Raw genomic sequence first — 12,976 nt, 5'->3', positions numbered from 1 at the left:
TTCCCTGTGTGGCCTGTAAGAAACGTGGTGTTAGATACTTCCAGTCCCAGTATTTAAATCCTCTAATAAGACACCGACTCTAGGAACTTTATATAATTTCTTTTTTTTTTTCCATTTTTGTATAAAACAAAATGGCTGGAGCCGAGCGGCAGAACGAAAAGATGTAAAACATGAGTATGTACATCAATGGTGGAACGATGGTAGAAGGCACAGCGGGTCCGTCCGGTGTGACAGGTAGGATTGGGTTGGGGGTGGAGGGGGCAGCAGGTTAACACAGGTCTCAGCCGAAGCCACGGGGTCAGAAATAAAGTGCATAGGTCCTGGGGCCCCCCGTGGCCCAGAAGCAGCAGCCGACAGCCCCCCTCTTCCCGTCTCTGGCAGGGTTCAATTGAGCGTGACTCGGAGGTAGGAGGTGGGCACGTAGCCCTCGCCTCCCTCTTTCCGCCTGACCCGGGTCCAGCCGTCCCCTTTGTCTTCTTCCATAAGACTGAGGTCTTCACCCTCGGCCATAGAGATAGTGCCCTCGCTGGACCCTGTGATGGGGGTGGGGGTGGGCCCAGATCTGCTTTAGGCAAATTTATTATTTTTATTTTTTATTTTTGAGACAGAGCCTCGCTCTCGCCCAGGCTGGAGTGCAGCAGCGCGGATCTTGGCTCCCTGCAACCTCCACCTCCCAGGTTCAAGGGATTCTCCTGCCTCAGCCTCCCGAGTAGCTGGGATCACAGGCATGTGCCACCACACCTGGCTAATTTTTGTATTTTCAGTAGAGATGGGGTTTCACCGTGTTCGCCAGGCTGGTATGGAATTCTTGACCTCAAGTGATCTGCCTGCCTCAGCCTCCCAAAGTGCTGGGATTACAAGCCTGAGCCACCCGCCCAGCCCTGCTTTAGGCGAATTTAAACTGAGCCTAGCCAGAGACACTGCCTCCCATACCCCGCCAAGCCCACTCTGGCCGTTCTCACCTTCAAAGTGGTAGATGGCCACACAGTGACCTATGGGGGATGTGGGTTCCTCCTCGAAATCCTCATCAAACTCCGTGTAAATGGGGGTGTCCTGGCTCTCTTCTGAGGGAGGCTCTTCAGAGCTGTTTGGGGATAATTCGGCAGATAAAGACAGGCCCTCCTGGGACCCTGGGAACAGACCCACTCTGACGTCACCCCTCACCTCTCCTTGGTGTCCTGTGATGCGCTGTTGCTGCTGCTGTCTGGCGGGGCGCTAGCGGGGGGGTCGGGAGGCCGGGCGTGCCGGCTCAGGCTGTCTCCCCGGTTGCTAAGGACTCGACTTTCAGCTTCTGCCAGCCACGCCTGGGAGGAGGGGACAGGAAAATCGTTCCAGGGCAGAGCTCCGGGGTCAGCCCACTTTGGACCCAGAGGTTCCCTGAGATCACCCACGCACAGCCAAGGCTGTGATGGAAAACAGCTGGAGACCCCCCGCTCCGAACACCTCCCCTGTCCCCGACCCCCACCCCACCCAGCAGTGACTCAGCCAGGCCCGCTGGCTCCCGCCCCTCCCCAGGGTCTTTCCTGACCTCATACTTCTGCACTTCCAATTTCAGCCGTTCAATGTTGCTCAGGGTTTCAGCGATCTGGGGCTCCAAGCTGGCGGGGTCCCCCATCTGAGGTGTCTTCTCATAGACATCCTTCATTTTCTTTAGGGCTTCCCTATGACAAGGGAGATAGGATAGACAGGAAAACATAGTTCCGTGTGAGTTTTTTTGTTGCTGTTGTTTTGTTTTGTTTGAGTCAGGGTCTCGCTCTGACTCTTTCCCCAGGCTGGTGTGCAGTGGTGCAATCATGGCTCACTGCAACCTTAACCTCCTGGGCTCAAGTGATACTCCTGCCTCAGCCTCCTGAGTAACTGGGACTATAGACCTGCATCACCACACTCGCCTGATTTTTCAAAAATTTTTAGTAGAGATGGGGTCTGGCTATGTTGCCCAGGCTGAGTTCAAGGGATCCTCCAGGCTCAGCCTCCCAAAGTGCTGGGATTACAGGCATGAGCCACAGCACCGGGCTCCATGTGATTTAACAAGCAAAAAACAGGGGTTTTGCATCAAGGAGCAAATAGCAAGGCAGGACAATGGTTAAGGATGCAAATACTAGTGCCCGACTGCCTGGGTTCGAATCTCAGTTTGAATATTTCCTAGCTGTGTGAGCTTGGCTTAAATCATTGAACCCCCACTGCTGTTTGCTTATTTTGGAAATGGAGATAATGATCCTAATATCTCATGTGGGTCACTGTGAGGATTAATACAATGCCTGATACCTAGTAAGTCCTCACTATTACTCATACACATATTGAGTACCTACTGCATACAGGTCCTATTCCAAGCATCAGAAATATAACACTGGGCTGGCCGTGGTGGCTCACATCTATAATCCCAGCATTATTTTGGGAGGCTGAGGTGGAAGGATCACTTGAGGCCAGGAGTTCAAGACCAGCCTGGGCAATGGTGTGAGACTTTTTCTCTAGTAAAAAATCAAAATAATTTTTAAAAAATAAAAAAAAGAAGGGGGAGCAGGGGAAAAAATAAATAAAGATAAATATAACACTAAACAAGACAGATCTTAAGTCTGCATACAATCTCTCAGGAAACTTGAAAATTCGAATAAATCCATGTACACTGTTTCGAATAGTGCCTAGAATGCAGTAAGTGACTAATAAATACTGTTATCATTATCATCAGTTTCTCATCCCTGTCTCCTCCATGTCTATATATACAGGTAGTCACGACTATAATGGACCTTTGGAAAAGACCAGATCTGAGCTCAACTTCCTTCCAGTTATTTTTTATCTTTTTTTGAGACACAGTCTCACTCTGTCGCCCAGGCTGGAATGCAGTGGCGCAATCTCGGCTCACAGCAACCTGTGCCTCCCGGGATCAAGTGATTCTCGTGCCTCAGCCTCTGGAGTAGCTGGGACTACAGGCACACGCCACCACGCCTGGCTAATTTTTATATTTTTAGTAGAGACAGGATTTCCATATGTTGGCCAAGCTGGTCTCAAACTCCTGGCCTCAAGCCATCTGCCTGCCTCGGCCTCCCAAAGTGCTTGGATTATAGGCGTAAACCACTGCACCCTGCCAACTTCATTCCAGTTCTAATACCTGATCCACTTTACAGATGAAGAAACTGAGGAATTAAAAGGTGAAACAAGCTGCCCAAGTCCTGAGATGAAGCTGGAAATCAAGTCCAGTTTGTCGTGACTCTAGAACATGCACCCTTAATCCTTCCACCATAGAAACTCAGGAACTAGAGAGTTCTGAATGGAACTTTACACCAATAAAAGCCATTCTGTCCAAAAGGTTACATGCAAATGGCAAAATATAATTTGGCTGCCTGTTTGCAAGTGGCAAACATCATTCCTATTATGTAACAGAACTGGGAAGAGGATTTTGTTGCTTGGAAAGAGTGAGTAAAGATTTTTTTTTTAATCTGCCAGATTTTTTTATTGTCAATATTTTAAGTGTTTGAGCTATTAAATAGATAACCATATGCTGCTTTTCTTTTAGCCAATTAATGTGGTGAACTAGATGGATACATTTTTTGATATTGAACTATCTTTGCATTATTGGGATAAAACCCAACCAATAGTGGATTTTTTTTTTTTTTAGTTTTTAAAAAAATTTACTTGGGTTTTTTTCTTCTTCTTCTTTTAAGAGATGGGGTTTTACTACGTTGCCCAGGCTGGCCTTGAACTCCTAGGCTCAAGTGAGTGATCCTTCTACCCAGCCTCCCAAAGTGCTGGGCTTATAGGCATAAGCCACTGCGCTCGGCTAATGTATTATTATTATTATTATTATTATTATTATTATTATTATTATTTGAGGTAGAGACTCGCTGTGTTACCCAGGCTGGAGTGCAGTGGTGCAATCTTGACTCACTGCAACCTCCGCCTCCCAGGTTCAAGTGATTCTCCCGCCTCAGCCTCCCGAGTAGCTGGAATTACAGGCGCGTGCCACAATGCCCATCTAGTTTTTGTATTTTTAGTAGAGACGGGGTTTCACCATGTTGGTCAGGCTGGTCTCGAACTCCTGACCTCACGTGATCTGCCCTCCTTGGCCTCCCAAAGTGATGTATTATTTTTTAAACACTGGATTTGCTTGGCTAGGATTTTGCCTCTATGATCATAAATAAGGTAAAATGAGCCCTTAATTTTATCTTATTGAATTCTTAGCCACTGATTTTGGAATCAGGATTCTTCAGCCTAAAGAGGTTGACAGCTTTCACACTTTTTCTGTTTACTGGAATGACTTGTATAAGACGAGAAGTAACTGTTTCTTTTTTTCTTTTTGAGACAGGGTCTCACTCTGACACCCAGGCTGAAGTGCAAGTGGTGCAGTCACAGCTCACTGTAGTCTCAATTTCCCAGGCTTAAGCCATCCTCCCACCTCAGCCTCCCAAGTGGCTGGGACTACAGAAACAAACCACCACACCCAGCTAATTTTTTTATTTTTGCTAGAAATGGGGTCTCACTCTGTTGCCCAGGCAGGTCTCAAACTCCTAGGCTCAGATGATCCTCCTGCCTCAACCTCCCAAAATGCTGGGATTGCAGGCATGGGCCACTGCACCTGGCCAAGAAGTAACTAAGTGTGGTAGGAATCACCTGTAAAACCGTCGGGGCCTTGGGATTATTGGGGAGATCTTTGAGTACCATTTAAATGTCATTCATTTACAGACCAGGGCAGTGGCTCGTGCCTATAATCCCAGCACTATGGGAGGCTGAGGCAGGCAGATCAACTGAGGCCAGGAGTTCAAGACAGCTTGGCTAATATGGGGAAACCCCGCCTCTACTAAAAATATAAAAATTAGCTGGTGCATGTCTGTGGTCCTAGCTAATTGGCAGGCTGAGGCACAAGAATTGCTTGAACCTGGGATGTGGCGATTGCAGTGAGCTAAGATCACAGCACTGCACGCCAGCCTGGGCGACAGACTAAGACCCTGTCACAAAATAAAATATAATAAAATAAATAAAATAAAATAATAAACAAATAAATGAAGTTCATTTACTATTTTATCATGTTCCTTGCCTGTCCTTCCCTACCCCACCACCTTACCTCTGGTCAACCTCCTTCTGAAGTTCACGACTGCGTTCTTCCAACTGCTGTTGAAGCCGTTTTCGCTGCTGCTCTGGGGGCAAGTGGCTAAAATCCTCGGTCACCACTGTCTGCAAGGTGGGTAGAGGGCTGAATTTGGGATCAAGGAGTCTAGGCTGCCAGACTCTGCACCCTTCTGAGATATTTCACTCCCTTCCCCAGCCATGGTTCTTGGCAGCGAGGCCATGCACAGAGCAAAGCAGGTCTGGGTTGGGCAACCAGGGAAGAGGGGCCCAGCCAGCGGCAGGAAGCGAGCCCAGGGTCCCGCCACCCGCCACTGGGCAGGCTAGGGCCACCACCTCCTCCTGCCCCGAGGCCTCACTTACCCCACGGCTGCCTCGAAGGCTGCGGAAGGATGCTAGCCTCGGTTTGACCGACTTACTGATCTCGCTCAGTATGGCCAAGGGGTCACGGCCGGAGCGGGGGGACGGGGGTCCGTTAGGCAATGCCGAGGGTACGGGGCCCCCCAGGGGGGAGAGGGGTGGGGGGCGAGGCTACCGGCGGGGGCCGGGGAGGGGGATAGGTTGAAGGGGTGGGGGGGCATAGGAGGATGTAGAGAGTGAGGACGAATGGACGGAGGGATGGACGCACGGATGGACGGATGGACGCAAAAAAAGGAAAAAGGAAAAACAAAATGGAGAAAGAAAAAAACGGTAAGAAAACCACAACTCAAGATGCACAACCACACAGAGAAAACGCATGCAGGAGCGACACAAAAAAATCTGGAAGGTGGCGGGGAGGATGTTGAACTGTAAGCCCGAAAGCCAGAACTCTCACTCCCCCGGTATCTCCTAGGTCTCTGGAATGTTATGTCCGGGAGCAAGCATGGGTCCAGGAGGCAGGGAGGCCCATGTCTCTCTGTCCACTTAGCTTTCTGGGCTGACAGTCTAGAAGACGCATGCAGGAATGAAGGTCTCAGACAGGTATGAGGCCACAGAGGACAAAAATAAATAAACAAAAATAAAACCACAAGCTGAGAGGGAGTGGAAGGCAGGAAAATGAGAGGAGTTAGGGGCATCAGAAGTTTAAGCTCAGGGATCACAGGTGTTAAGTCAAGGAGAGGTATGAGAGTGTAAGTGAAGAGGGACCCAAAGTATGAATCAAAGGTATAAACCAAGGGTGCTAAGGTATATTAAAATCCAAAAACCCAAGAAAGCAGGACAGGCAGGACGGCTCCCAGAGTCCCATCAGCAGGATGGAGAGAGAAACTCGGGGAGTCCCCAGGGATGGTGTCACCAGCCCTCAGGCCAGCCCTGAATTCCACCAGCAGGTTTTCTCCCAGCATCCCGAGAAGCAGCAGACAAACGCCAGGGACGGACCTCCCCACCCTGCCCCCGCCTTCGCCTCGGGGGACTCCCAGGCCAATCGGCCCGCCCGCCTTCCTTCCCTCCAGTCCGGGATGGCAGCCAAGAGGAAAATTCCTGCCCGGGACTCGGCGTTCAGGCGGCTGGGGCTGACTCAATAGGGGCCCCACTGTCCCCACTTCACTGTCCTTCTCCCCCACCATCCCAAGGGTCCCGGCCCCCACCTTGTTCTTCTTGCCAAAAGGCCAGCGCTTGGTGCGGCTGCGGCCCGGGCCTCGGAGTTCAGGCCGTCCATCCGAGGGGGTGCCCAGACTGCTGTCAGAGGGTGCCCGGTTCATGGGCTGGCTGAAGTCCTCGAATTCCACATCGCCCGGGCGGGCAAAACCTGACTTGTGCAGCTCTATAAGGACGTGGGAGTCCTGGGGGAGGGGACAGTGGATGGGTAGTCAAGTGCCTAGCCTATGGGGACCTCCCTCTGCCCTTCCCGTAGCCCAGTGGACCCAGACCAGGCACCCACGTTCTTGGGATCCACAGCATTTGCAGCCACCTTCATGCCCTCCAAGCACTTGGCTATGATGGGCACCACCTCCAGCTCGGCCTCCGACAGGAGCCCATACCCGGCACCCAGGCGGGTGGCCCTGCGTTCATCCATGTCTTGGAGCTTCTGTAAGGACAGGGACAAGGGTGGCTCAGGGGTGCTAACAGAGGGACTAGAAGCACAGTGATTCACTCTGCAAATATGATCGCGCTCCACGCTGGCCCCCGCCCCAAGCCAGTCTGGAGGGGAAGACAGAGTCGGGAAGAGAGACTCCAGCCCACTGTGGTTGGGGAAGAGACACAGGGCCTGGGGGATCTCAGAGGGGGACGCCTGCCTAGGGGGTCAGCAAAGGCTTCTCAAAGGAGGAGACAAGGGAACAGGGATTTGAAGAAAAAGCAGAACCAGCCCTGATACTCCCAGGGCCACGGATGGAGTGGAGAGTGGAGCGCTAGATTGAAACAGGAGAGGGGAAATTCGAGACCTTTCAGAGGGGTTGTTAGAGGTGGAGCTTAGAAGAATAAGTAGGAATTTCAAAAGGAAAGAAAGGTCGCTTGAGCACAGGGGTTCCAGGCTGCAGTGAGCTGTGATTACACCACGGCACTCCTGCCCCGGGTGACAGAGCCAGGCCCCATCTCTCTATAGAAGTAAATAAACAAACAAGTAAAAGGCATACCCAGCAGGAAGAACAGCTGACTAAAAGCACAGCTCACTGTTACTATAGGTTTCTGATTCCCTTTCAATCTAGGGACTGGGACATTGCAGCTGGGGTTTTGATGAATGCGTAGGAGTTGGCTAACATTTGGAGGCTTTCGGGAAGGTAGGTCTGAGAACTGGGAGCACTCACATCGAATATCTGGGGCATCTGTGAAAAATAGAAGTGGGCTTGGTCTCGGTTGAAGCGCTGCAGTTGAGCCGCATATTCGTTTTTGCTTTCTTCGGCCATATGACTCCGAAGGTGGGCTTGCTGCTTGGCCTGAAGAATGCAGAGGTGGAAGGTACTGCCAGGTTCCGGTCACGTCCCACTCGGACTCCCCAAGCTTGTCCCAGACCCCGCCCCACACACACCTTCTCCACATCAGCCTTGGTGGCGTTGATATCCTGGTCTAGCCGTTCAGCAGTCTGGGCTGCCTTCTCTGCCTCCCGACAGTCCCGCTCAAATTTACGCTTACTCTGTGTAGGGGACAGAACCGGAGTGAGGGAGCCACCATCCCAAAGACAGCAGGGTGGGAAACCAAGGTTTCAGGGATTATTGGGATGTCATCCAGTAAGTAGGGGACAAGGGCGTACTGGAAGCCTATGGGGGAGGGAAGGTCCAGGTCTGACAAAGAGGGCAGCTCCCTGACTCTGGGATCCGCAACCCTGCCCCCGTGCCTCCGGGCCACAGTCACTGCTACCTCTGCAAACTCACATTCTCCAGCTGTTTGAAGCCATTTTCCAGCTGCTGCTGGGCCCGCCGCCCTTCTTGGAAGTGCTACAGAAAGAAGAGTGATAAGGCTCGCCAGGGTTCCGCAGAAGCCCTTTGTAAAACCTGAATCGGGGGGCTCCTCACCATCTTCCTCTCCTGTTTCATCTCTTGTGAGTACTTGGTCAGCTCAAGACATACACGGACACTGAGGTTCTCAGCCACCAGCTCCCGCTGGCCTGCAAAGTCATTCACCTCCTGGAGAATCTGTACGAAGGACTGTTGCTGGCTGAATCTGGGGTTGGATGAGAATCAGGGAACAGGGAGTCAGGCTCCTCCGCCCGAGCAGGCTGATGCCCCAGGACGCACCTCCAGGTGGAAAAGGGTTAAGCCCCAAGAATGTAATCCTTGAAGCGATGACAAATTCTGGTCCATATTCCTTAACCCCAACCATTGAGTAGAATTTTTTTTTTTTTTTTTTTTGAGACAGGGTCTTGCTGTCACCCAGGCTGCAGTGCAGCGGCATGATCGCGTCTCACTGCAGCCTCAAACTCCTGGGCTCAAGTGATCCTCCCACCTCAGGCTCCCAAATAGCTGGGACCACAGGCACACGCCACCACACCTGGCTAATTTTTTTTTTTTTTCCAGATGAGGTCTCAAACTCCAATCCCCCCGAACTCCGCATCTTCCCGCCTCGCCCTCCCAAAGTGCTGGGAGTACAGGTGTGAGCCACCGCACTGGACCTCGAATGTATATTGGAACACAGAATTTTCCAGTTTTTAAAGATGGTGTACAAAGCTTATATCATCTTTTATGCATTATCTTAGTGGGGCTGGGGACATCATTTTGTAATCAAACACCGTATCTATTTTTTTTGGAGACAGAGTCTCACTCTGTCGCCCAGGCTGGAGTGCAGTGGTGCGATCTTGGCTCACTGCAACCTCCGCCTCCCGGGTTCAAGCGATTCTCATGCCTCAGCCTCCTGAGTAGCTGGGATTACAGGCGCGCACCACAACGCCTGGCTAATTTTTGTATTTTTAGAAGAGACAAGGTTTCACCGTGTTGACCAGGCTGCCCTCGAACTCCTGACCTCAAGTGATCCACCTGCGCACCCTCCCAATGTGCTGGGATTACAGGTGTGAGCCACTGCGCCCAACCCTATTTTTTTTTTTTAATTTTACAGTGAGAGGTGTTAACATTCACACTAAGTGGGATAAAAGTCAAAACTACAATTACCAGCCTGGCCAACATGGTGAAACCCCGTCTCTACTAAAAATATAAAAATTAGCTGGGCATGGTGGCAGGTGACTGTAATCCCAGCTACTAGGGAGGCTGAGGCAGGAGAATCGCTTGAACCTGGGAGGCGGAAGTTGCAGTGAGCTGAGATGGCGCCACTGCACTCCAGCCTGGGGGACAGAGTGAAACTCTGTCAAAAAAAAAAAAACTACAATTAACAAAAAGTTCAGGTCAGAGATTGCTGCCAAACAGGTGACCAAAACAACTTGATTTCCAGGGCTTTTTTGGATTTTGGAATTGGGGACTCAAAGTCAAATGCTCCTTAACGGCGTTTGATATGGACTGCACACTGTTTTAACACATTCACTCAGCTCGTGTTCATGAAAGCCCTACAAAGCTGGAGGAATCGTCATCATTCCATTTCACAGATGAGGAAAACAGAGGCGCAAAACTTTAAGTCATCTGCCCAAAGTTGCTGGTTTTGTAACTGCTGGGGCCTCTGTATTTAACAGTTAAGGAAAATAGTGGCAGAAAACCTGAGTCACAAGCCCAAGTCAATTCCTCTACATAGTAGTGGACTCAGGATTCCAAGCCAGATAATCCCGCATCTTGCATCCATGCTCTCACCTCTAGAAGGGGAAGTGAGAGGAGCGGTGGGGTGTCCCAGCTGAGGGAGGGGAAGTGAGACCCATGCACCGCCTTCCCCCACAAATCTAGCCCTGCAGCCCCTCTCCAACCTTACTTGGACTCAGGATCATCCTTGGCAGGTCTCTTGGGCAGATATTTTTTCACCAGGCTCCTAAGGGGAGACAGAGGTAGGAGGGCTGAGCCCGCAGCCCTCCCACCGCTCCCCGTCGCCCCAGGCGCGTCCTCCGTAGCGTCCACCCCAGGGTCTCACCGCAGTTGTTTGGCGTAAGCCTGTTCCACTTCGGTGCGTTCTTTCACGAACTTTACATATCTGTCCAACAGGTCCAGCCCCCACTGCGTGTGGCGCTCGAGCACCTCGAACTGATCCTGACATGGGACATGGTGGGGGAGGAGGGGAGAGGGGCCGGGGTCACGATTTTGGGACCCCACAGCCCGCCGACCAGACTCCCAGGGAGGGCCAAGGCTCTGCGCTCCTAGAAGGAGTGGCTTCCCGGCGCCGCCCCGGCGTGGCGCGGGGGGAGGCAGGAAACTGGCGGGAACCCCCTCCCCTTCCCGGGAAGGGCCGGAGAACTGCGCCCAGGCCCCAGCCACCCCGGCCGGGAGATGGAGGTCTCCGACATAGGACCGCCAAGAGGGGCGTGGAACGGGACAGGGCCACTCCCCCAGCTCGGGCTCCCCTAATCCCCCCGGATTCCGGAAAATCCGGCCGGCCCGGCGTGAGTCAAGGCCAGAGGGGCAGGGTTCCTGGCAAATTGGGGGCCCCTGAGTGGCCAGGGGGCAGGCACCAGGTTCCCTGAATCTCCCTGCTTCCAGGGATCCCCCGATGGGTGACTCAATTTACCCCACTGACCCCACTACACATCCAAAAGAAATCGCAGAATTGGAGGAGGGGGTGGCAGTCTGGTTACCCCCGCTGCACTAAGAACTCAGGGATTCCACCGCCCCCAGGAAGGGGAGGGGTCAGAGGTCCGGCTAGGATAGGGGGAAATTTCTGGGGCTTCCAGGGCTGAGGTTATAGGCGACCAGGGGGCGGTCCCGCCCTGGGCCTGGGGTGAGCAGGGGGAAGCCAGGGAGGGGGATCAGGCCGAGCTTAGCATCCCCCTTCCCCTCCATGAGCGTCCCCAGCCCCTAGGTGTTGATTAAAGGCGAGGGAAAGGGCGGTCAGGACTTCCAGGTCCCACGTGGGTGGGGATGAGGGTGACCAGAGGGTCCCCTCCCCCCTCCTAGCCGGACAGGCGGACGACGGGCAGGGACCCAGGGGCCGTAAGATAAGCCGCCTGCCCGGCCAGGGCGCCCAAAATAGGTGACCTCTCTCAGCCGCCCCGGCCTGGCCCCAGGATTCCTTCTGCCCGCCTCATTCGCAACCCTGTGCCTCAGTTTCCCCACTCCGGTCCGGCAAAGTCGCCCTTCGCCCCTGAGCGTGCTGAGACTCCCAGATAAACTTCGAGAGAGAGCGGAGGGTGGAGGGCGGGGACCCAGGGGTCGGTGGAAGGGAAAGGCGCGGAGCCCCCTCTAAGATACATTGGGGACAAAAGGGGGGTGCCTGGACCCCAGCAAAGGGGAACTTAGAGGCGGGCCGATTGGACTTACCCACAGCTCAGTGCCCCAATCCATGCTGCTCCCGCCGCCGCCGCCGCAGCCACCACCGCACCCGGTCCCCGCCGCCCGCCGCCCGCCGCCCTCCGCCCTCCCCGGGGAGACTCAGCCGAGGGTGGTGCGCCTGGCCCCTCCCCGCCCCGCCCGGCCCCGCCCACCCCAGACTCTTCCACGCCCCCTGCACGCTCTGCCACGCCCCCACCCGCGCGGAGCCCAAGCCGGCGATTCGGGGGCGGGGCCCAACGGACGCTCCGCCCCCTTTTAAAGCAACGTTGCCACTCGACGCCGCTGGACCGACCCCTTAAAGAACCCCCACCCATTTTTTCCAAATCCCCGGGGTCCCTCTCGTCCTCTCATCTTCCTTCCCCGCTCCAAACGGTTCTTCCTATCTCCTTTTCCCCTTTCCCCGCAATTATTCCTTAAAGGGCCAAGACACTAAAACCCCAAACTCAAGAAGTCCTTCCTCAACCCCATTGCAGGGGCAACCTGAGGTCAGCCCGTTCTTGCGAGCCGGCCCGGCTCCAGGCGTCTAGGTTCGTCCCACTAATGGTCTGGTCCCTCCGGCCACAGGGCGGATGAGAGGGCTTCGATCCAACCCAGGACGCGCCTTCGCCAAGGCCGGGTCCATTAACTCCCGCACCGCATCCTGTCTTCTCTCCCCCAGAGTCTCCGCTGGGAAACTGAGGACAGGCCGTCCTTGGGGCACCAGGCCCAGGCCCTTCCCCAGCTGCCTTCCAGTTCGCGCCTGCATCTGCCCATTTTCCAGTTTAACCTGGTTTCATTCTCAGTACTGCCCCTGAGATTCCGACTCCGCCCCTCCCCCAGACATCTGGGCCATCTGGGCCCTGGAGAAGGGAAGTCTGTCACCTCTCCCATAAAAGTCTGTTCACACCTTGTAAATCCCTTTGAGGTGCTGGGATGAAAGAGGAGAGGAGGCACTGGGGATTCCCACTGCCATTCTCTCCGGGCTTTGGCGCTTTCTCTGCAGCCTCAGACAAGGCTGGGCGTCTTGCAGGGGGGCCCTTGGGTATACGTTCCCCTTACACAGAGCACCCAGACTCCCAGAACAGAGAGATACGGCTCAGCCCAGGAGGAGAGCCTTGGGAGCCCACACTGGGACTGATGTCTCTGCTGAGACCTGGCCCCACCTGCTGGTG

General features: G+C 53.8%; 1 protein-coding gene across 5 annotated transcripts; it reads right to left on the bottom strand.

Annotated features, from left to right (window-relative positions):
• Nucleotides 1–47: 47 nt before the first annotated feature.
• Nucleotides 48–11,926, bottom strand: TRIP10 (thyroid hormone receptor interactor 10). 5 transcript variants are annotated; one of them, XM_031004610.3, is made up of 15 exons: nt 11,814–11,926; nt 10,474–10,589; nt 10,318–10,374; nt 8,487–8,634; nt 8,346–8,408; nt 8,003–8,107; nt 7,782–7,910; nt 6,917–7,063; nt 6,624–6,818; nt 5,422–5,589; nt 5,057–5,166; nt 1,529–1,661; nt 1,165–1,304; nt 963–1,084; nt 88–533 (listed from the first exon to the last, which is right to left on the bottom strand). In XM_031004610.3, the coding sequence occupies exons 1-15, from the start codon at nt 11,835–11,837 to the stop codon at nt 385–387; spliced, it is 1,806 nt and encodes a 601-aa protein (XP_030860470.1). In that variant the 5' UTR covers nt 11,838–11,926; the 3' UTR covers nt 88–384. The 5 variants fall into 5 exon arrangements, with proteins under 5 accessions (XP_030860471.2, XP_030860470.1, XP_063558109.1 ...); XM_063702039.1 differs by lacking the exon at nt 11,814–11,926 and adding an exon at nt 11,074–11,138; XM_031004611.3 differs by lacking the exon at nt 5,422–5,589 and having other exon boundaries at nt 48–562; nt 11,814–11,911.
• Between the last annotated feature and the right edge of the window lie 1,050 nt (nt 11,927–12,976).

This window comes from Gorilla gorilla, chromosome 20 (genome assembly GCF_029281585.2).
Source record: "Gorilla gorilla gorilla isolate KB3781 chromosome 20, NHGRI_mGorGor1-v2.1_pri, whole genome shotgun sequence".
Classification (NCBI taxonomy): domain Eukaryota; kingdom Metazoa; phylum Chordata; class Mammalia; order Primates; family Hominidae; genus Gorilla; species Gorilla gorilla.
The sequence above is the reverse complement of the archived record's forward strand: the minus strand, read 5'-3'. Positions and strand labels throughout refer to the sequence as shown.